General features: G+C 46.7%; 1 protein-coding gene across 1 annotated transcript in view; it reads left to right on the top strand.

Annotated features, from left to right (window-relative positions):
* The window catches only part of LOC137522482 (histo-blood group ABO system transferase-like), a 118,054-nt gene that overhangs the window by 55,720 nt on the left and 38,119 nt on the right, over positions 1 to 24,215 (top strand). Inside the window, exon 2 of the mRNA XM_068242547.1 lies at positions 11,443 to 11,502. Coding sequence (XP_068098648.1) covers positions 11,443 to 11,502 — 60 coding nt within the window. The remainder of the gene's footprint in view (positions 1 to 11,442; positions 11,503 to 24,215) is intronic.

The following is a 24,215-nucleotide window of genomic DNA, read 5'->3' as shown; positions in this document are numbered from 1 at the left end:
TAAAGCTCTTATAGTGCCAGTCATCAAAGAAGGCAGGTAGGGGATTTGCATAACGAATGTATGCAAATTCCCCAGCAAGAGAACAGACCAGAAACTTGCAACGGAAAGACAGGTCTCTGTTCCAGAGACCTGCAGCCCACAGACTAGAGGAATGGACAAACAGCTGTCTGCCTGTGCAGCCAGCTGAGCGGATCATCACACAGACACAACACGACTGTACATTCAGTCTATTTATTAACGAACTCCAGATAAAACAAAGCAACGCGTTTCACGGGTCAGCGCCTGCTTCCTCAGGCAATAGAAAAAGGAGTTACAGCTGCAAATGACAATGATCAGAGGGTATATTGTTTCTGCTATAATACATCCTACATTTAAAACTTCAATCATTGAGTGACAAACATGTGCAAAATAATAAAGTACATTGACAGTAAGGGTAGAGTATTTTGTATTATAGAATTGTTATGTTGGTGGGCTGTGTTAGTGGGGGGGGGGGGTTAAAGAATTTGGTAGAGAGAGAGAGGGAGGGGAGGGGGGGAGAACCACACAGGGGTGGGGGTTGGGAGAAACCTAGGGGGGGGGGGAGACCAAGGGAAGGGTGTGTGTCAGGAGGAGGGATATGACCACCATCAACACACCCAATAAGAAAGGGACTCATCCTTTGTTGAGACCGATAAGATGGTCTAATTGTGGGAGAACGCGGAAAAGCCGCCGCGTGTGCTGCCTGACAGCAAGGCGGCTGATTCCGCGTCCAGCACGGCGGTTAGCACGCGGAAGCGTGCGTCTGGTAATTTGAAGGAACGCGGAAAAGCCGCCGCATGTATGGACAGCGAGGCGGACGGTTCCGCGTCCAGCGCGGCGGTTTGCACCCAGCAGAGTGCATCTGGTGTGGCTGAGTCTGTTAGTGCACATAGGTTTAGGAATACGCGCGCGCTGAGAGGCAGAACTTTTATGGTGGACAAGGAGGGATCAGCTGACCAGGCTGGTCAGCTGACCTCAGAGCGGGTAACCATTGGTTCATCACTTAGGGGTGGAGCCGGAGAACGCTGCTCTATATATATATAGTTACTGCTGGCCACTCACTAGTTGTCTGCCATTGCGAACACTTCGTGGAAGCACTCAGACCTTAGTCAGATCCTACAGTGTGTTTGAACCAGGAGAACCTGGGAATTCACACTGAGTCAGATTACCTCTATTGTTATTATTGTGTTATACTTCAGACTAGTTCCAGGGTGTAGAGACCACGGACCTCACACCCAAGACTAGGGAACTTGTGTTATCATTCTGTTATACATCAGACTAGTTCCAGGGTGTAGAGAACACGGACCTCACACCCAAGACTAGACATTGTTGATATCTGTTATGACCTATTGCATTCCTGACTACTCCTCTGCTTTCTGATTCGGTACCTACATATATCTGATTACCTGTTGCCAAACCCTGCCTGCCTTGGATACCGAATCAGTCTTCTGCCTTTGTACTTTATCTGTCGGTGTGTTGCCGACCTGGCTTGCCCGACCTCGAGAGCTATCTCTCCCCTTAAGAGATTGTCTCCAGACCTGCTAGTGAAATTCACCTTCAGGTGTCACTCACTTACAGGTCCCTCCTACCTTCAGCCTGACTCCACCCCTTGGAGAGTCTCAGGCTGCTGGAAGGTTTCTGTGCTCTCTGATAGCAGTGTTGCCCACACTGCCTAAAGATCACCTGCTCATCAGGTGCGTTACTCAGTCATACTGTTACACCAAACACTCACGATTATATACAGGTGTCCAGAAGTTATTACTATATCTGTATTATTGGTGATTCTGCAGATCATCCATAATAAGGTATATATCTGCATTCTTGGTGATACTGCAGATCACCAATAATCAGATTCTCTCTGCGTGCTGACACCGATCGTTACACTAATCAAGCCTTTGGGTTATTCCCTGGTCAACCCTGACTACCTCGATCTTAACACCACAAAAGGATCTCCAAAACTTCAGACTGTATTCCTCTTCATTAAAGAATAACAAAACCTCCAAATAAAAACTGCACATAGCGTAATACTATATATAAAAGTTTAATACTAAAATCCAATTGCACTTACAGATTCCCATAGATTTAAAAAGCTTAAGTTTTTCCACGGGGTCTCACCCGTTTCTGTGGCCTCTGCTCTCCGGTTATCGTCACTGTGTGAGGCTGGTAACAGCTGCTATGCGCACAGCTCTCCACTCCTCAATACCATCCGCTCATGTTCCCCGCACTCCGTTGCCACTTCCTGGGTACTGCCTGACTAGTTTTGTCATTCGACTTATCAGGAGCTGGAGCCCGGAGTGGCTAGGAGTGCTTATGATGTCTACACAGCCCTCCCCTTCCTCTTCCCGCTAACCAATAGATTTAGTTAAAACCTGTGCATACTAAATGAGTCGCGCTTCTCCCACCGGCCAATAGATTCAGCCAAAAACAATGCATACTAAATAAATCGCGCTACTCCCTCCCCACCCATTATACAAAGTTAAACTATTCTATCACTGCTGAGTGAGTGTTATTAATCATACACTCGCCCCACATTACGCGATTGTGCTTGCTCATCATAAGCCTCATTTAACTCTCCCTTTCTCCATTACAATACATCTATTCAACATTACCCATGCTATCCCTACTCATACAATATTCATTTGACAATGCACAATCTAAGGGAGAGCCCAGCAAAGCACCGTTCCGGTGAATTTCCATTTATAATGCACACACACATACTGTACAATTACTTTACTAACCAATATAAAATACATTACATAGTTATAAAACATACAAGAAGCAGATAATTAATTTAATGCCTATTCAAGATATAATGTCACAATACAAAATCCTAAGATTCCCCTAAAAAGCATACTAGGTCAATATCGATATTCAAACCCCCCCTCCCCCAGGTCTCAAGATTCCCATCTCATAAATATATCTTGTCTCTTCCTGTGAAATTTTTCTCACCATGTGAGTTCTCCTCCATGCTGGTTTGATCTTTTTTAATGCACAAAATGACATAAATTTATTGTCACAACCATGCTGTGTCGGTGTGTGTCGGAACACTATGATTTATCTTTCCTTTTTGGATATTTTAAGCATGTCCCCCAGTCTTTCTTTAAAGTGATTGTCCAAGCTATTGAAAAAAAAACCACTTACATTGGGCTTCCTCCAGCCCGGGGCAGCCGTCCGGTGCCCTCGCTGCAGCTCCGATGGCTCCCGGTCTTCTCCACTGGTGCAGCTGACCTCGCAAGGTCGGGTTCCGGGTCGGCGTCTTCTGCGCTCCACTGCGCAGGTCACGTGGTCCCTCTGATGTCATCAGGATGGTGATGCAGGCGCAGAACTACTGCGCCTGTGCAGTACCATCCTGATGACGTCAGAGGGACCACGTGACCCGTGCTAGGAACATTTTTTTTATCCAATTGGGGTGATGGTTGCTACTCGTTGGTATATATCTATTTCGACCTGTAACGTTGAAAAAAAACTCTTGGACCTCAACTCATTACCTTCCTTACTAAGTTCTAGATCCAGAAAGTGGATTTTGTGAAGATCATATTCCACCGTAAGTGTAATATTCCTATCATTTGTGTTTAATTTCTCAATAAACATGTTCAATTCTACTCTCCCCCCCCCCCTTTCCTCAAATCATAAATAAATCATCAATGAATCTTGACAATACCTTAATATTGCCCATTAATAATAGATTCCTTCCATCTTCCCATGAATAAATTAGCCAAACTAGGGGCATAAGTAGCCCCCATTGCACAACGTTTGTGCAGTTTATAAAACACCCCTTGGTGGCAAAAATAGTTTTTATCCAAAACAAATTCCAAAAGTTTCAATATATATTCTATCTAATTTTCATGCATTCCACCATCCTTAATATTTTACCATCCGGATAATTTATTTTACTGCTTCAATTCCTTGATCATGCTTGATATTTGTATAGCAGTGGCTGGATAGTGTAATGGTTAAGGGCTCTGCCTCTGACACAGGAGACTTGGGTTCAAATCTCGGCTCTGCCTGTTCAGTAAGCCAGAACCTATTCAATAAGGAGTTGTTTGGGCGAGACTCCCTAACACTGCTACTGCCTACTGAGTGCGCTCTAGTAGCTGCCTCGCAAGCGCTTTGAGTCCGACAGGAGAAAGGCGCTATACAAATACTGCAATTATTATTATTATAGTGAGACCACATCAGCCATCACTAAAAGTTCCCTCTCATCATGTATAAGTTTCTGTATCCTGTACCAACCTATCAAGTTCATTATTATACTGTTCAGTTAAAATGACTACCCCCCCCCCCCTTATTTGCTGGTCTTACCACCAGGTTTTTGTGCTCCAACATATGTCTCACTATTGTCCGTTCCGTGCAGTAGTTCCTTTCAGGGATCATATTCATTTACATGGTATCACCATGTGGTGATAGTTGCTACTCGTTCGTATATATCCATTTCGATCTGTAACTTTAGATTGTAAGCTCGCAAGGGCAGGGTCATGCTCCTAATGTTTACTGTTTTTGGAACAATATTTGTGCTGCTTGGAACTCTGCTGTACATTTGTTAGTTGTATCTATGTTCCCCTTGTTGTCTTATTGTGCTTTGTAAAGCGCTGCGGAATATGTTGGCACTATATAAATAAATAATAATAATAATAACTTTGAAAAAAACTCTTGAACCTCAACTCATTACCTTCCTAAGTTCTAGATCCAGAAAGTGGATTTTGTGAAGATCAGATTCCACCATAAGTGTAATATTCCTATCATTTGTGTTTAATTTCTCAATGAATGTGTTCAATTCCTCCTCCCCCCCCCCCCCCTTATATCATGAACGAATCATCAATAAATCTTGCCCATACCTTCATACTCCCCCAGTACTCCCCATTAATAATAGATTCCTTCCGTCTTCCCATGAATAAATTAGCCAGACTAGGGGCATAACTAGCCCCAATTGCACAACCTTTGCACTGTTTATAAAACACACCTTGGTGCCAAAAATAGTTTTTGTCCAAAGCAAACTTCAAATGTTTCAATATATATTCTATCGGATCTTCACACATTGCACCGTCCTTCTCCAGATTATATCTTACTGCTTCAATTCCTTGATCATGCTTCATATTCGTTTATAGTGAGGCCACGTCAGCCGTCACTAAAAGTTCCCCCTCATTAACCCCCAACCCATCTGTTATTTGTAAAACATGTTTCATTTCTTTCAGTACACAGGGCAAATTTTCCACCAAAGGTTGAAGGAACTGATGTATAGAGATGGCCCGAACCTTCGATTTTCGGTTCGTGAACCTCCCGCGAAAGTTCGGTTCGCGCGAACTTTCACAAACTGCAATAGACTTCAATTGGGAGGCTTACTTTGAAAACTAGAAAAATTGATGATGGCCACAAAAGTGATGGAAAAGATGTTTCAAGGGGTCTAACACCTGGAGGGGGGCATGGATGAGTGGGATAGACGCCAAAAATCCCGGGGAAAAATCTGGATTGGACGCAAAGCAGCGTTTTAGGGGCAGAAATCACATTAAATGCTAAATTGCAGGCCTAAAGTGCTTTAAAACACCTTACATGTGAATACATCAATCAAGGAGTACTGCATCACACGGACACACCAAACTCACTGTGTAACGCACCGCAAACAGCTGTTTGCGTAGTGACAGCCATGCTGGACTGGTGCGCACCATGGCTAGAGTGCAGGCCGTGGCGGTTTTCAAGCCCAGTGCTTTAAAACATCTTGCATGTGTATACATCAATCAGGGAGTGTAATTAGAGTACTGCTTCACACCGACACGCCAAACTCACTGTGTAACGCACCGCAAACAGCTGTTTGTGTAGTGATGGCTGTGCTAGACTGGTGCGCACCATGGCGAGAGTGCAGGCCGCGGAGGTTTTCAAGCACAGTGCTTTAAAACATTTTGCATGTGTATACATCAATCAGGGAGTGTAATTAGAGTACTGCTTCACACTGACACACCAAACTCACTGTGTAACGCACTACAAACAACTGTTTGTGTAGTGACGGCCGTGCTGGACTGGTGCGCACCATGGCCAGAGTGCAGGCCGTGGCGGTTTTCAAGCACAGTGCTTTAAAACCTCTTGCATGTGTATACATCAATCAGGGAGTGTAATTAGAGTACTGCTTCACACTGACACACCAAACTCACTGTGTAACGAACCACAAACAACTGTTTGTGTAGTGACGGCCGTGCTGGACTGGTGCGCACCATGGCCAGAGTGCAGGCCGTGGCGGTTTTCAAGCACAGTGCTTTAAAACATTTTGCATGTGTATACATCAATCAGGGAGTGTAATTAGAGTACTGCTTCACACTGACACACCAAACTCACTGTGTAACGCACCACAAACAGCTGTTTGTGTAGTGACGGCCATGCTGGACTGGTGCGCACCATGGCCAGAGTGCAGGCCGTGGCGGTTTTCAAGCACAGTGCTTTAAAACCTCTTGCATGTGTATACATCAATCAGGGAGTGTAATTAGAGTACTGCTTCACATTGACACACCAAACTCGCTGTGTAACGCACCGCAAACAGCTGTTTGTGTAGTGACAGCCATGCTGGACTGGTGCACACCATGGCTAGAGTGCAGGCCGTGGCGGTTTTCAAGCCCAGTGCTTTAAAACATCTTGCATGTGTATACATCAATCAGGGAGTGTAATTAGAGTACTGCTTCACACCGACACGCCAAACTCACTGTGTAACGCACCGCAAACAGCTGTTTGTGTAGTGATGGCTGTGCTAGACTGGTGCGCACCATGGCGAAAGTGCAGGCCGTGGCGGTTTTCAAGCACAGTGCTTTAAAACATTTTGCATGTGTATACATCAATCAGGGAGTGTAATTAGAGTACTGCTTCACACTGACACACCAAACTCACTGTAACGCACCACAAACAACTGTTTGTGTAGTGACGTCCGTGCTGGACTGGTGCGCACCATGGCCAGAGTGCAGGCCGTGGCGGTTTTCAAGCACAGTGCTTTAAAACCTCTTGCATGTGTATACATCAATCAGGGAGTGTAATTAGAGTACTGCTTCACACTGACACACCAAACTCACTGTGTAACGCACCACAAACAACTGTTTGTGTAGTGACGGCCGTGCTGGACTGGTGCGCACCATGGCCAGAGTGCAGGCTGTGGCGGTTTTCAAGCACAGTGCTTTAAAACATTTTGCATGTGTATACATCAATCAGGGAGTGTAATTAGAGTACTGCTTCACACTGACACACCAAACTCACTGTGTAACGCACCACAAACAACTGTTTGAGTAGTGACGGCCATGCTGGACTGGTGCGCACCATGGCCAGAGTGCAGGCCGTGGCGGTATTCAAGCACAGTGCTTTAAAACCTCTTGCATGTGTATACATCAATCAGGGAGTGTAATTAGAGTACTGCTTCACATTGACACACCAAACTCGCTGTGTAACGCACCGCAAACAGCTGTTTGTGTAGTGGCGGCCGTGCTGGACTGGTGTGCACCATGGCCAGAGTGCAGGCCGTGGCGGTTTTCGAGCCCAGTGCTTTAAAACATCTTGCATGCGTATATAGCAATCAGGGAGTATAATTAGGGTACTGCTTCACACTGACACACCAAACTCACTGTGTAACGCACCGCAAACAGCTGTTTGTGTAGTGACGGCTGTGCTGGACTGGTGCACACCATGGCCAGAGTGCAGGCCGTGGCGGTTTTCAAGCCCATATGGTCGCCGGGCTGTGGTAGCTCAATGATAGAACAACAGTGACTGTCAGGTAGGTATATGAAGTGATGGGTATGGGTATTATAATGTGCACCTGTCACACACAGACAGCTACCGAACAGGCACAGTGACACTGCGTGCGCTCACATAGGTAGGTGGGTGCACTGAATTGAACAACAGGTAGTAGGTATATGCAGTGATGGGTATCACAATGTGCACCTGTCACACACACAGGTAGTCACTGAATGTGCTGGGCCTGGCAGTGGCACACACAGTAGGAATTACCAAGGCTGTCTATGCAACACAAGTGTCAGTGGGACAAAAAAAAAATCACAAGAACAAGATTAGCTCTCAAAAGAGCTGTTGAGGGGTGCTTTTTTTTTTAGCAATAACAATCAGCCAGGAGCAAGCTAACAAGCCTACAAGTTAAGCTTTCCCTATGAGAGTCTGCAGCAGCTATCCCTTCTCTAATTACTGCAGGCACACGAGTGAGTCCAATGCCTGATGCTGCCTGCCTTTTATAAGGGGGGGGGGGGAAGCTCCAGGAGGGAGTGTAGACAAATTGGCTACAATGTGCCTGCTGACTGTGATGTAGAGGGTCAAAGTTGACCCTCATGATGCACTATGGGGCGAACTGGAAAAGTTCGAGGTTCTCTGCGATCGCGAACCATGGAAGTTCGTCCGGGAACCATTCGGCGGCGAACCGTTCGGGCCATCTCTAGAAACGAGCAGCAGCACAGCAGCAGCCTTTTGGAAAAAAGGCTAAAATGGTTAAATGGGCACTATGGCGAAAATTGTAAAATTTAAAATATGTGCAAACATAAAGAAATAAGTACGTTTATTTCCAAAGTAAAATGAGCCATAAATTACTTTTCTCCTATGTTGCTGTCACTTACAGTAGGTAGTGGAAATCTGACAGAAGCAACAGGTTTTGGACTTGTCCATCTCTTCATAGGGGGATTCTTAAGGATTTATTTATTTTCAAAAACACTAAGTGAATGGCAGTTACTCTGTCCAACTGCCAAAAAACTGTGTAACGAGCAGGGAGGCTAGCCAGCATCATTGTTTAAATTCTTTTTAGGGAATATCTTTATAAAGAATAAAACCTTGCTGAAAATCGCCTATGAAGAGATAGACTAGTCCAAAACCTGTCACTTTTGTCAGATTTCTACTACCTACTGTAAGTGACAGCAACATAGGAGAAAAGTAATTTATGGCTCATTTTACTCTGGAAAAAATGTACTTCTTATTTGTCTACGTTTGCATATATTTTAAATTTTACAATTTACAAGTGTTCCTTTAAAGGGAACCAGAGAGGATCAAGAAAATCTTTTATACATACCTGGGGCTTCCTCCAGCCCCATACGCACGGATCGCTCCCACGTCGCCGTCCTCCGCTGCCTGGATCCGCCGATACCGGGTCCCGTCATTACCGCCAGTCGGCCAGTCAGCCGGCGGACGCGGATAATTCTCCGCATCACAGGGGGCTCCCTCCATACAGTTTGGCTGCCTACTGCGCAGCCGCATGCATACGGGTATGGAGGGAGCCCCTGTGATGCAGACAATTGGCCGCGTCCGCCGGAAGTGACAGGCCCGGTACCGGTGGATCCAGGAAGCGGAGGATGGCGGCATGGGAGCTATCCAGGCTTATGGGGCTGGATGAAGCCCCAGGTATGTATAAAATATTTTTTCTATTTTAAAAATGCATTCCTCTCTGGTTCCCAATTGCGGTTAGCAGGCTGTTAGTAATGAAAACTTTGTTTATACAGTGCTGGAATCTATGCGCAGCACTGTAAGGGGACAGCTTAGTGACAAAACTGTCCCCTCGAGCTGATGACTATGAAAGGTGTTCACTGTTTGGATCTTGGGAGGAGGGATGGATGGAGGAGGGTCGGATGTAAAAAAAAGAAAAAGGAAATAAGGAAATGTATTTAAAAAACTAAGAATAAAATTGATTAAGAAAAACCAATCACAGCAGCAATCAGATGTCACCAACAGAAAACTCTGTTGGTGACAACAAAAGGGGGGGGGGGGCAGATTAATTTGTGTGCTAAGTTGTATGGCTCTGCAGCAAGCTGTCAAAGCTGCAGAGCACTAAATTGTAAAAAGAAAAAAAATCGCCTGATCACTAACGGGGAGTAAGCCTGTGGTTAAAGCAAATCTGCAATGCCGAAGAAAAAAGTTTGATATTTACCAAAGTAGGGGGAATGCCCTGGATGCTTCAGAGGCTTCTTCTCACATGCTCCTGTACCTCACTGCTGCTGCCCTCTTCTTCACAGCCAAGCACATAAAGGCCCTCTCAGCCATAAAACAAAGGGGAAAGAGGTGCCCAGATGATATAAAAACAAATAAAAATAAATATAAAAGAAGGTTGAGGTGGCTTACCTCGATAGACGACACATTCACATAAAATGAACTATTTATTAGTGTAAGCATAGGCAACGCATTTCATGGGTACTCGACCCACTTCCTCAGGCCAATTCAAGTGCCGCTAGGTACTGGGGCGCCTCACATACAGCTTCCAGTACCTAGCGGCACTTGAATTGGCCTGAGGAAGTGGGCAAATCCCCACAAAATGCGTTGCCTGTGCTTACACTAATAAATAGTTCATTTTATGTGAACGTGTCGTCTATTGAGGTAAGCCACCTGAATCTTCTTTTATATTTATTTTATATTTATATCTTTTATATTTATTTTTATTGTTTTCTCTTTGTTCTGTGTCTCACTCCCCTCCCGCCTGCTGTGAGGGGAGTTCCTTACACCTGACACCAGCTAGCTGTTCAGAGTGTAGGTGTTTTTTCTCCAAAGAGAGCGACCAATTATCCAGTTATCTGCGATACCCGAGAGGAGTCGGGTTTGTGTATCTCCACCTGCCTGAAGTGGTTGGTTGCCCCTCGTGCAACCCACCTTTGTGAGTATATCTACACACATTTGACATTATTTCCATCCTCACTGTGACATACGGCACCATCTGGGCTCCCGTTGTCTCTGTGTTTTTTTTTCGTTTTAGTTGTTTCCCACTTCAATTCCTGGCTCTCAGCCATAAGTGGCTTTTGTGCCACTGCGCAGGTGTTGCCATACTCGCACATACACACTATGGCTGCGCTCGTACATGCAAGGGAGCGTGGCGACAAGAACATATACAGCAAGCCCTTGTCGGATATATTCAGAGGGACTCTGCACAGCCCCGGGATGGATTGTGAACCCTTTGGACTATCCAAACACTTCCATCTACTGAGGTCAATTTTTGTCCTTGGGGAAATTACAAGCTCACTTGAAGTTAATGCAGTATTATAAAATAAAGCAAAACCTAACCATGCATTGTCTGTACCACACTCAATGGGCTTGATTCGCAAAAGCATGATAACTTAGTTATCACGCCTAAAAGCTTTGCACGTGCAAACTATGGTACTAAGTAGTTTGCACTTGCTAACTAGGGTGCTAAGTAGTTTGCACGTGCAAACTGCGGTGCTAAGTAGTTTGCACGTGAAAACTGCGATGCTAAGTAGTTTGCACGTGCAAACTGTGGTGCTAAGTAGTTTGCACGTGCTAACTACTTAGCACCCTAGTTAGCACTTGCAAAGCATGTTAGCACGTGCAAAGTGGCTTTTTACTGGCGTGCTAACACTTTGCACGCTTTAGTAAATCAAGCCTAATGCCTTCAAGCCTTTTTGTTTTATTTATTCACTTGTACTTGAGAACATGCTTCAATATCATACTTCTTCTTTCCTCTTTTAGGAGCAGTAATACGCTGACTCACCTAACAACCTGGAAAATCAATGGTAAAAGCATTACCAGGTAAGTCAAACAAATGGTCTGTGGTGATGGATTAGATTACCTTGAACAGAGTTTTAAAGGACGTCAAAGTGATAGGTTTATAGGTTCCAGCAAAGAACGGCTGGAGACTTTATTTGTTGGGAAACATTCTTTCTTTTTTTTTTCAAATATCATACAATTGCAGAATGCAGACTGAACAATGTTTTAATCGCACCTGGCCAGTCTTAAATGATTCCACAGCATTCCAGTCACACGTGAAGCATTGTTTGAAGCATCTGAGAAAGGTCAGACGCATTCTGCCAACTATTCTATGATATTCATTCAAATAGCAAGTTTTTCCCAGGAGTTCCCCCCCCCCCCTCACCTCGGGCTCTCCCCTCTGCGCTCTCCTCCTGCCTCTATGTAAGCGTCAGCAGCGGCGGCGGCAGCAGCAGCTATAATTACCTCCACCCACCACCGGAGGTCACCGATCTGCAAGGGCTTCACATTACTTTCACATAACAGGAAGTAATGTGAAGCCTTTGTAGATTGGCGACCTCCGTGGTGGATGGAAGTAATTATAGCTGCCGCCGCTGCTGCTGATACTTACATAGAGGCGGGGGGGGAGCGCAGAGGGGAGAGCCCGAGGTGAGGGAGGGGGGGACAGCCCCCCCCTCCCCACCGACGTGCTACCAAGCTCTCCCCTCATGTTGCGACCCCTACAGCCCCCCTAAAGCGACCATGAGCGGGCCCCAGGGGGGGCCTGGGACCCCCCGTGGTGGCAGGGACTGCTTCCCCTACTGTTACACCAGTGTTGCCATCTTCATTCCCTTATAAACAATGCCTGGCTGTCATGCTAAGCTCCAGACTTTACTTGTTTTAGTCACACACCTGCAACAAGCATTCAGCTAGTGGATTCAGAGCAGAGTCAAACCCAAACTGTGGGAACATGGATAGTCTGCTGCCTGTCTGTGATCGATAAAGGGGGGATTTTTTTTAGCTGTAATCCCTTCCTGAGTCCGAACCCTGATCAAAGAACAATAGTTAACCTTTCTTCAAATTAACCCCTAATGGTGGTCACTCATGATATAACCTTTTTTTATCCAATCTTACCAAATCTATGTAGCAAAAGAGTAAACGAAGTGAATATATTGAATAGATACTTCAGACAGTCCCTTATATTACATATATATGGTAAGATTGGACAAAAAAAGATTGGATCTTTAGTGGGCATGCTAATGGTGGCCACTAATGATCCTATCTTTTTCATATATATTGAATTATCCATTCAATATATTCATTCATTTTTTCCTTATACTACATAGATTTGGTAAAATTGGATGGAAAAGATTGGATTATTAGTGGCCACCATAAAGGATCGATTTAGACTGCTCTTCTTAAAGAGTAAGGCCCCGTTCACACTTGCGGTTGTTTGCCAAACGGACCGGATGACCTGACCGGATCCGGTCAGGTTGCATCAGGTGTCCATCAGGATGCGATCCGGATCCGTTTGGCAAAAGTAACGTTAAAAACAAAAAAAATGTTGGGGTCTGGGAGGTCAGCAGAAGGGGGACCTGTGGAATCAGGCCCTCTGCTGTTTAGCACTCACCTCCACCTGCGACATGCTGCCAACATCTCCGGATCCGGATCCAGCTGTGCTGCTCCACTCCAAAATGCTTGCCCATGTGTCCCCATCCAATATCGCCGCAACAATCCCCATAGGAAGTGGGGTAGAACATCCGGATTTCTCAGCCAGTGTGTTGTGCGCTCTCCGGTTCCCATTGGTTTGTATTGGCCGGATGGTGCAGTCCGGCTCCGCCCCGGATACGGCTGCCGGAGGAGCCGGATGAAAAAATAGCGCATGTTGGAACGGAGGCCGGAGTCCTGATCCGGCCCGGATCCGGTCCGGCTCCGGTTCGGCAGAACGGACGCATGTGAACGGACGCATAGGCTTTCATTGCTATGCCGTGCGTCCGTTCCGTCCGTTCTGCAAGCGGTGCGGCTCCGGCACGGCGATTCCGGAGGGCCACCGCAAGTGTGAACCGGGCCTTACTGTTAGGCATTATATGTGAAATCAATTTTCTATATTAGTCTATTACATAGACAAAAAGGATGCTAAAAAAAAAGGCAATGCAACTAGTTAAAATCATTCTTACTTTTTTCCCTAAGAGGTTTTTCTCTCCCCATGCCTGCAGGACGCATAGCCGCAGAACAGAAATGACAGGCAGGCTGATTGGCTAAAGCCTCTGTCAATCACCGCTCTGCTCTGTGATTGGCCGCCTGCTCTCCCCTTGTCTGCGGTGGTTGTAGCCGCCGTAAGAGCGCACGGAGGGGGGCCAGAGGCTATCTCCTGTCACTGTCCTCTGCCCCCCTCCTCCAGTGTGATGTCCGCGCCCCCCCCCCCTCTGCCCTTCTGCCGCCCGCCGCATTATCCTTCTTCCCCGCACAGAACTTTGGGAAAGGATGAAGGCAGCGCACAGACTCCATGAATAATGTTCCCAGGCGCTGCAGTTCCCCCCATACTCTCTGCACTGCTGCCGGTGGTAGTGCAGAGAGTATAGGGGGGAACTGCAGCGCTTGGATCTGTTGTTAGGTGAGTCTTTGCTGTCTGCAGCTTTTCCTCCCCGCTGTGCTGAGGATAAGTGCGGGGAGGAGGGGAGTGCGGGGGGGGGGGGGGGGGGGGGGGGGAAATATACCCGGAGGAAGCAAGATGGCCCCTGCCATGAAGAGAATGTCCCTTTATTTATAATCTAAAATTATATGGATGGAAACCGAGGACAGTGCAATACATCTGTTATGTAAGTAGAAGAAGTATTTATCTACTTACATATGTATTTTCTTTGGGGGGCATGTTATTGCTAATAGTGCCTCTTTAAACAATTTGTGTCCTTAGCAGATAACCCCCAAACTATTTGCCATTTGTTGTCATTTGCATCAGTGCTGAATCCAAGCATCACATGTTGTCATCTTCACAGTCAGAACTTTCACTCTGTGTGTTTCCTTCTTTTGCTGTTAAACCCTGCAGTGATGGCATCAGCTACATTGTAGCAGAGCAATGCTGCCAAACACACCTCTAGTATAATATGGCCAAACTGCAGACTGTGTTGCCATAGATTTACCCACATTGGGGATTGCTGCCAGAGGAAAACTGAAAAGCTGGCAGTTTGGAGGAGAGTGAAATGAGATTGAAATGTCCAGTACAAGCCTTGGTAGCCAATTTGGGACTATTCTTATAGGTAAATCAGACGCGTACATCAAAAAAAGGCGCATGGAAATATGGGAGCCCAGTAATGTCGATAATAAAATATTGGTATTTAATACTGATATTTAATAGTGATATTTTGCTATGGCTAAACCTAACCCTACTCTCACACAGTACCCTCCCCCCGCTGATGTCTAAACCTAACCCCCCCCCCCAAAACTTCCTACTTGATGCCTAACCTTAAATGCCCCTCCCCCGCACAAACTTCCTACCTGACACCTAACCCTAAACTCCCACCACACAAATTTCTTGATGCCTAACCCCCCTTGCACAAACTTCCTACTTGACACCTAAATCTAAATGCCCCAGCACTAAATGCCCCCCTGCACAAACTTCCTGCCTAGCGCCTAACCCTAAACTCCCCCGGCACTAACTTCCTACCTGATGCCTAACCCTAACCTCCCCCGCACAAACTTCCTACCTGGCGCCTAACCCTAAATGCCCCCCTTGCACAAACTTCCTACCTGGCGCCTAACCCTAAATGCCCCCCGCACTAAATGCCCCTCTGCACAAACTTCCTACCTGGCGCCTAACCCTAAACTTCCCCGGCACAAACTTCCTACCTGGCGCCTAACCCTAAATGCCCCCGCACTGAATGCCCCTCTGCACAAACTTCCTACCTGGTGCCTAACCCTAAACTCCCCCGGCACAAACTTCCTACCTGGTGCCTAAATGCCCCCCGCACTAAATGCCCCCCTGCGCAAACTTCCTACCTGGCGCCTAACCCTAAATAGAGTGGGGCCGAACCTCCAAATTTAAGTTCGCGAACCGGGTTCGCGAACTTCCGCGGAAGGTTCGGTTCGCGTAAAAGTTCGCGAACCGCATTAGACTTCAATGGGGAGGCGAACTTTGAAAAAAAAAAAATATGCTGGCCACAAAAGTGATGGAAAAGATGTTTCAAGGGGTCTAACACCTGGACCCCCAGGTGGAGGAGTGGGATACATGCCAAAAGTCCCCGGGAAAAATCTGGATTTGACGCAAAGCAGCGTTTTAAGGGCAGAAATCACATTGAATGCTAAATGACAGGCCTAAAGTGCTTTAAAACATCTTGCATGTGTATACATCAATCAGGTAGTGTAATTAAGGTACTGCTTCACACTGACACACCAAACCCACCGTGTAACGCACCGCAAACAGCTGTTTGTGTAGTGACGGCCGTGCTGGACTGGTGCGCACCATGGCGAGAACAGGTATGCAGTGGCGGGTTCACTGAACAGAACAGGTATGCAGTGGCGGGTTCACTGAACAGAACAGGTATGCAGTGGCGGGTTCACTGAACAGAACAGGTATACAGTGGCGGGTTCACAGTACAGGTATGCAGTGGCAGGTTCACTGAACAGGTATACAGTGGCGGGTTCACTGAACACAACAGGTATGCAGTGGCGGGTTCACTGAACAGGAATACAGTGGCGGGTTCACTGAACAGAACAGGTATGCAGTGGCGGGTTCACTGAACAGTACAGGTATGCAGTGGCAGGTTCACTGAACAGGTATGCAGTGGTGGGTTCACTGAACAGGTATGCAGTGGTGGGTTCACTGAACAGGTATGCAGTGGTGGGTTCACAGAACAGGTATGCAGTGGTGGGTTCACTGAACAGGTATGCAGTGTGTGGTTCACTGAACAGGTATGCAGTGGTGGGTTCACTGAACAGGTATGCAGTGGTGGGTTCACTGAACAGGTATGCAGTGGTGGGTTCACTGAACAGGTATGCAGTGGTGGGTTCACTGAACAGGTATGCAGTGGTGGGTTCACAGTACAGGTATGCAGTGGTGGGTTCACAGTACAGGTATGCAGTGGTGGGTTCACAGAACAGGTATGCAGTGGTGGGTTCACTGAACAGGTATGCAGTGGTGGGTTCACTGAACAGGTATGCAGTGGTGGGTTCACTGAACAGGTATGCAGTGGTGGGTTCACTGAACAGGTATGCAGTGGTGGGTTCACTGAACAGGTATGCAGTGGTGGGTTCACTGAACAGGTATGCAGTGGTGGGTTCACAGAACAGGTATGCAGTGGTGGGTTCACAGAACAGGTATGCAGTGGTGGGTTCACTGAACAGGTATGCAGCCAGGAACAAGCTAAACCTAACTAATCTTTCCCTATGAGAGACAGTCTGCAGCAGCTCGCCCTACTCTCACTAACGCAGGCACACGAGTGAGCGTAATGGCCGCCGCTGCCTGCCTTTTATTAGGGGGGAGTGGCTCTAGGGGCTAGTGTAGCCTAACTGGCTACACTGAGCCTGCTGACTGTGATGTAGAGGGTCAAAGTTGACCCTCATGGTGCATTATGGGGCGTACCGAACTTCCGCAAAAGTTCGCCTGCGGGACGCGAACGCGAACCACTGAAGTTCGCATGGAACCGTTCGCAGGCGAACCGTTCGGCCCAACTCTAACCCTAAACCCCCCCACGCCCAGCCACAAACTTCCTACCTGCCGCCTAACCCTAAACCCCCCCCCCCACACCCAGCCACAAACTTCCTACCTGCCACCTAACCCCCCCCCCAGCCCCATGTCTAATGTTAACCCCCCTGCCACCAACCCCCCCCCCCCCCCCAAGTAAGAAAATCTTAATAATTTGAGTGGCCGCTGCTGTCCAAATTACCCCTCAATGCCAACAATTCATTAGACGCTTATGGCAACTCCCAAACTTCTGCCGCTAGCGGGAGCCCACAATGGCCTCAATTCACTAAGATCATGCTAGAGATAATAAAGCAAGAGAAAACTTACCTCCACACGTGAGAGAGTTATCTTACCTCTTCATTCCTTAAGTTACCTCCCCTGTAGTTAATTTACCTCCTCTGTAGTTAATTTACCTTCTCTGTAGTTAATTTACCTCTTCTGTAGTTATTTTCGCATGCAGCTAATTAACAGCTTGTCTTTAACACTGGAGTTATTTTAAGGATTGGAGAGTTAATTTAAAGACAGAAGAGTTAACTTTAGGCTTGCCTGAGGTAAAATGTTTCCTGAATACTACATGCCTTATCACCATGGTAACAACTCTAGAAGAGTTATTAAAGACAGGAGATAAGTTTAGTGAATTGAGGCCATTGCCTGCTTAAAAATCAATCATCACTAAACGCTATGGCCTCGATTCATAAAAGTGCTGTCGGTAAGGTAAACTCGAGCGGGGAAACACCGCTGTCGGTATTTCAGCCTTCAGGGTGGTAATTCATAAAAATGTTTCTAGTTGTGATAGGAGTGCGGAGATATTCCTCTATAGGCTAGCGTTAGGCTGTCGGGAGACATGCGGAAACAGGAGAAGCTGGCCGAGTCCTCCGTGCGGTGTTCTCTCTGCAGCTGCTTGGGAGGTCTGTCCCATTCACTGCACTGTATTCCGCACGCTTCTCGCCACATCAGAGGTAGCGGTAATCCCCGTCTGCATACCGCTTCCTCTAACCTTTATGAATTGACATTTGTTACTTTTGTTAAGATAATCACCGCGCAAGGCAGTGATTTATCACTCTGCTCGAGAATGTCGGCTTTTCATGCGGAAAACAGATAACCCCCAAACTATTTGCCATTTGTTGTCATTTGCATCAGTGCTGAATCCAAGCATCACATGTTGTCATCTTCACAGTCAGAACTTTCACTCTGTGTGTTTCCTTCTTTTGCTGTTAAACCCTGCAGTGATGGCATCAGCTACATTGTAGCAGAGCAATGCTGCCAAACACACCTCTAGTATAATATGGCCAAACTGCAGACTGTGTTGCCATAGATTTACCCACATTGGGGATTGCTGCCAGAGGAAAACTGAAAAGCTGGCAGTTTGGAGGAGAGTGAAATGAGATTGAAATGTCCAGTACAAGCCTTGGTAGCCAATTTGGGACTATTCTTATAGGTAAATCAGACGCGTACATCAAAAAAAGGCGCATGGAAATATGGGAGCCCAGTAATGTCGATAATAAAATATTGGTATTTAATACTGATATTAAATAGTGATATTTTGCTATGGCTAAACCTAACCCTACTCTCACACAGTACCCTCCCCCCGCTGATGTCTAAACCTAACCCCCCCCCAAAACTTCCTACTTGATGCCTAACCTTAAATGCCCCTCCCCCGCACAAACTTCCTACCTGACACCTAACCCTAAACTCCCACCACACAAATTTCTTGATGCCTAACCCCCCTTGCACAAACTTCCTACTTGACACCTAAATCTAAATGCCCCAGCACTAAATGCCCCCCCGCACAAACTTCCTACCTGGCGCCTAACCCTAAATGCCCCCCTTGCACAAACTTCCTACCTGGCGCCTAACCCTAAATGCCCCCCGCACTAAATGCCCCTCTGCACAAACTTCCTACCTGGTGCCTAACCCTAAACTCCCCCGGCACAAACTTCCTACCTGGTGCCTAACCCTAAATGCCCCCCGCACTAAATGCCCCCCTGCGCAAACTTCCTACCTGGCGCCTAACCCTAAATAGAGTGGGGCCGAACCTCCAAATTTAAGTTCGCGAACCGGGTTCGCGAACTTCCGCGGAAGGTTCGGTTCGCGTAAAAGTTCGCGAACCGCATTAGACTTCAATGGGGAGGCGAACTTTGAAAAAAAAAAATATGCTGGCCACAAAAGTGATGGAAAAGATGTTTCAAGGGGTCTAACACCTGGACCCCCAGGTGGAGGAGTGGGATACATGCCAAAAGTCCCCAGGAAAAATCTGGATTTGACGCAAAGCAGCGTTTTAAGGGCAGAAATCACATTGAATGCTAAATGACAGGCCTAAAGTGCTTTAAAACATCTTGCATGTGTATACATCAATCAGGTAGTGTAATTAAGGTACTGCTTCACACTGACACACCAAACCCACCGTGTAACGCACCGCAAACAGCTGTTTGTGTAGTGACGGCCGTGCTGGACTGGTGCACACCATGGCGAGAACAGGTATGCAGTGGCGGGTTCACTGAACAGAACAGGTATGCAGTGGCGGGTTCACTGAACAGAACAGGTATGCAGTGGCGGGTTCACTGAACAGAACAGGTATACAGTGGCGGGTTCACAGTACAGGTATGCAGTGGCAGGTTCACTGAACAGGTATACAGTGGCGGGTTCACTGAACACAACAGGTATGCAGTGGCGGGTTCACTGAACAGGAATACAGTGGCGGGTTCACTGAACAGAACAGGTATGCAGTGGCGGGTTCACTGAACAGTACAGGTATGCAGTGGCAGGTTCACTGAACAGGTATGCAGTGGTGGGTTCACTGAACAGGTATGCAGTGGTGGGTTCACTGAACAGGTATGCAGTGGTGGGTTCACAGAACAGGTATGCAGTGGTGGGTTCACTGAACAGGTATGCAGTGGTGGGTTCACTGAACAGGTATGCAGTGGTGGGTTCACTGAACAGGTATGCAGTGGTGGGTTCACTGAAAAGGTATGCAGTGGTGGGTTCACTGAACAGGTATGCAGTGGTGGGTTCACAGTACAGGTATGCAGTGGTGGGTTCACAGTACAGGTATGCAGTGGTGGGTTCACAGAACAGGTATGCAGTGGTGGGTTCACTGAACAGGTATGCAGTGGTGGGTTCACTGAACAGGTATGCAGTGGTGGGTTCACTGAACAGATATGCAGTGGTGGGTTCACTGAACAGGTATGCAGTGGTGGGTTCACTGAACAGGTATGCAGTGGTGGGTTCACTGAACAGGTATGCAGTGGTGGGTTCACAGAACAGGTATGCAGTGGTGGGTTCACAGAACAGGTATGCAGTGGTGGGTTCACTGAACAGCTATGCAGTGGTGGGTTCACAGAACAGGTATGCAGTGGTGGGTTCACAGAACAGGTATGCAGTGGTGGGTTCACAGAACAGGTATGCAGTGGTGGGTTCACTGAACAGGTATGCAGTGGTGGGTTCACTGAACAGGTATGCAGTGGTGGGTTCACTGAACAGGTATGCAGTGGTGGGTTCACAGTACAGGTATGCAGTGGTGGGTTCACAGAACAGGTATGCAGCCAGGAACAAGCTAAACCTAACTAATCTTTCCCTATGAGAGACAGTCTGCAGCAGCTCGCCCTACTCTCACTAACGCAGGCACACGAGTGAGCGTAATGGCCGCCGCTGCCTGCCTTTTATTAGGGGGGAGTGGCTCTAGGGGCTAGTGTAGCCTAACTGGCTACACTGAGCCTGCTGACTGTGATGTAGAGGGTCAAAGTTGACCCTCATGGTGCATTATGGGGCGTACCGAACTTCCGCAAAAGTTCGCCTGCGGGACGCGAACGCGAACCACTGAAGTTCGCATGGAACCGTTCGCAGGCGAACCGTTCGGCCCAACTCTAACCCTAAACCCCCCCACGCCCAGCCACAAACTTCCTACCTGCCGCCTAACCCTAAACCCCCCCCTCCACACCCAGCCACAAACTTCCTACCTGCCACCTAACCCCCCCCCCCCAGCCCCATGTCTAATGTTAACCCCCCTGCCACCAATCCCCCCCCCCCCCCCAAGAAAGAAAATCTTAATAATTTGAGTGGCCGCTGCTGTCCAAATTACCCCTCAATGCCAACAATTCATTAGACGCTTATGGCAACTCCCAATCTTCTGCCGCTAGCGGGAACCCACAATGGCCTCAATTCACTAAGATCATGCTAGAGATAATAAAGCAAGAGAAAACTTACCTCCACACATGAGAGAGTTATCTTACCTCTTCATTCCTTAAGTTACCTCCCCTGTAGTTAATTTACCTCCTCTGTAGTTAATTTACCTTCTCTGTAGTTAATTTACCTCTTCTGTAGTTATTTTCACATGCAGCTAATTTACAGCTTGTCTTTAACACTGGAGTTATTTTAAGGATTGGAGAGTTAATTTAAAGACAGAAGAGTTAACTTTAGGCTTGCCTGAGGTAAAATGTTTCCTGAATACTACATGCCTTATCACCATGGTAACAACTCTAGAAGAGTTATTAAAGACAGGAGATAAGTTTAGTGAATTGAGGCCATTGCCTGCTTAAAAATCAATCATCACTAAACGCTATGGCCTCGATTCATAAAAGTGCTGTCGGTAAGGTAAACTCGAGCGGGGAAACACCGCTGTCGGTATTTCAGCCTTCAGGGTGGTAATTCATAAAAATGTTTCTAGTTGTGATAGGAGTGCGGAGATATTCCTCTATAGGCTAGCGTTAGGCTGTCGGGAGACATGCGGAAACAGGAGAAGCTGGCCGAGTCCCTCCGTGCGGTGTTCTCTCTGCAGCTGCTTGGGAGGTCTGTCCCATTCACTGCAATGTATTCCGCACGCTTCTCGCCACATCAGAGGTAGCGGTAATCCCCGTCTGCATACCGCTTCCTCTAACCTTTATGAATTGACATTTGTTACTTTTGTTAAGATAATCACCGCGCAAGGCGGTGATTTATCACTCTGCTCGAGAATGTCGGCTTTTCATGCGGAAAAAAAGCCTTTATGAATACAGATTTTGCTGTGTGGTCGGTAAAGTGAGCCGTTTTCAGCATTTCCGCTTGCGGAAATGCTTTATGAATCGAGGCCTATAGGTTATTCTTTAATTTTAGAAATTAGGAAAGTTGTCAGGTCTGTACTCTGTGGCTGTATAGTGTGATTATTATCCCATAACATGACAGAAAAAGTGTGTTTTCCATTTCTGTGAATTCACATTCGCCAGATGTCTAGTGCAAATGAATGGCATCACATTGTTTACATGTGGATTTCTGCATCAATTTTTTTTTGGGGGGGGGGGGGGGGGGGGGGTAGAAACCAAAAGGGCCTAAGTTAATAGAAATGCAAAATGTTGCATTCAAAATGTAAAAATTTGCATACAAATGTAAAGTAAGTATTCAAGTTACATACAAACTAATGTAAATCAACTTCATTGATATGCATGGAAAAATCAGAATGCGAACATTTGCATTAAAAAAAACCAGAAAAAAGTATAATCAGATGCGAAAAAATGCAAAATCGCTAATTTGAAAAAAACATGAAAAAGGGCCAGAAATCATTGGAATACGTGTGAAGGCAACCTTAATCTTATAGCCACACTATGCAGGCACAGTGTAGACATTACAACCTTCTCATTACATTAATTTGGCCTAGTGATTGATCTGAAGCTTTTATTTTTTATTTTAAAGTTTTAATATATTAAATACATTTTAAAATAGTGGAAAAGGCATAATAAGAGGTGACCGCGTCCATGAAAAATGGCGTCTGGAAAAAAGGGAGCGGGATATAGATGAAATTATACGTTTTTATGTTAAACAATATTTTTCGTTTCTGTTATAAATAGTATGGCCCGAACGGTTTGCATGCGAACGTATTCGCGCAAACATCGGTGGTTCGCGTTTGCGGTGGACTGCAAACTATATGCGAGTTCGACCCGCCCCCTATACTACATCATTAGGCTCAAGTTTGACCCATCACAGTACATACATCACAGTCAGCAGACACATGGTAGCCAATCAGGCTACACACCCTCCTGGAGCCCCCCCCCCCTTATATAAGGCAGCTGCGTTGGCCATTATCCTCACTCGGTGTGGCTGCAGTAATTAGAGAAGGGAGAGGTTGCTGCAGAGACATAGGGAAAGCTAAGTTAGCCTCTTGTTAGGCTTGTTAGCTTGCTCCTTGCTGATACTTATTGCTAAAAAGCACCCCACTACAGCTCTTTTGAGAGCTAATGTTGTCCTTGTGATCTGTTTTTTTTTGTGTGTGTGGCCCACTGACACTTGCGTATACAGCCCTGTCAGTCAGTCACAGCTGGCCCTTGCTAATTCCTACACTGTGCAAGGCCCAGCAAATTCAGTGACTACCTTTTCACTGCACATGTGTGACAGCTGCACATTTGTAATACCAGTCCGACCATGCATACCTGTTCACAGTACTAGAGATGGCCCGAACGGTTCCCGGGAAACTTCCGGTGGTTCACGTTCACTATCTAAGGTGAACTTTTCCGGAAGTTCGGTTTGCCCCATAGTGCACCATTAGGGTCAACTTTGACCCTCTACATCACAGTCAGCAGGCACAGTGTACAGTGAACCCACCTCATCACTGCATATACCTGCCTGTTGTGTTCAGTGAACCTACCTCATCACTGCATATACCTTCCTGTTGTGTTCAGTGAACCCACCTCATCACTGCATATACCTACCTGTTGTGTTCAGTGCACCCACCTACCTACTTGAGTGCACGCAGTGTGATATACACCTACCTACGTGAGTGCATGCAGTGTGATATACCACTCCATGCATACCTGTTAACTGCACCTGTGTGACTGCACATTGTATTGGTTAAGTCAGTGCATACCTTTCACTTCATCCCCCCCCAATATGGACAAAACAGACAAAACAGGTAGAGGAAGAGGTAGAGGCAGACCCAGAGGAAGGCCAACGGCAGGTCTGTGTGAGGTCGTGTTGATGTGATTTCGTGCGGCCCTGGCCCAAAGTACAGTGTTCAGAAGAAGGCACGTGCCATCAACTCCCAAGATTGTCAGGACCTAGTTGTCTATTTAACACAGAACACCTCTTCTTCCGCAGCCACCAGCGCTACTACAAGCACCACATCTGCTGCATT

This window comes from Hyperolius riggenbachi, chromosome 6 (assembly GCF_040937935.1).
Source record: "Hyperolius riggenbachi isolate aHypRig1 chromosome 6, aHypRig1.pri, whole genome shotgun sequence".
Classification (NCBI taxonomy): Eukaryota; Metazoa; Chordata; class Amphibia; order Anura; family Hyperoliidae; genus Hyperolius; species Hyperolius riggenbachi.
The sequence above is the reverse complement of the archived record's forward strand: the minus strand, read 5'-3'. Positions and strand labels throughout refer to the sequence as shown.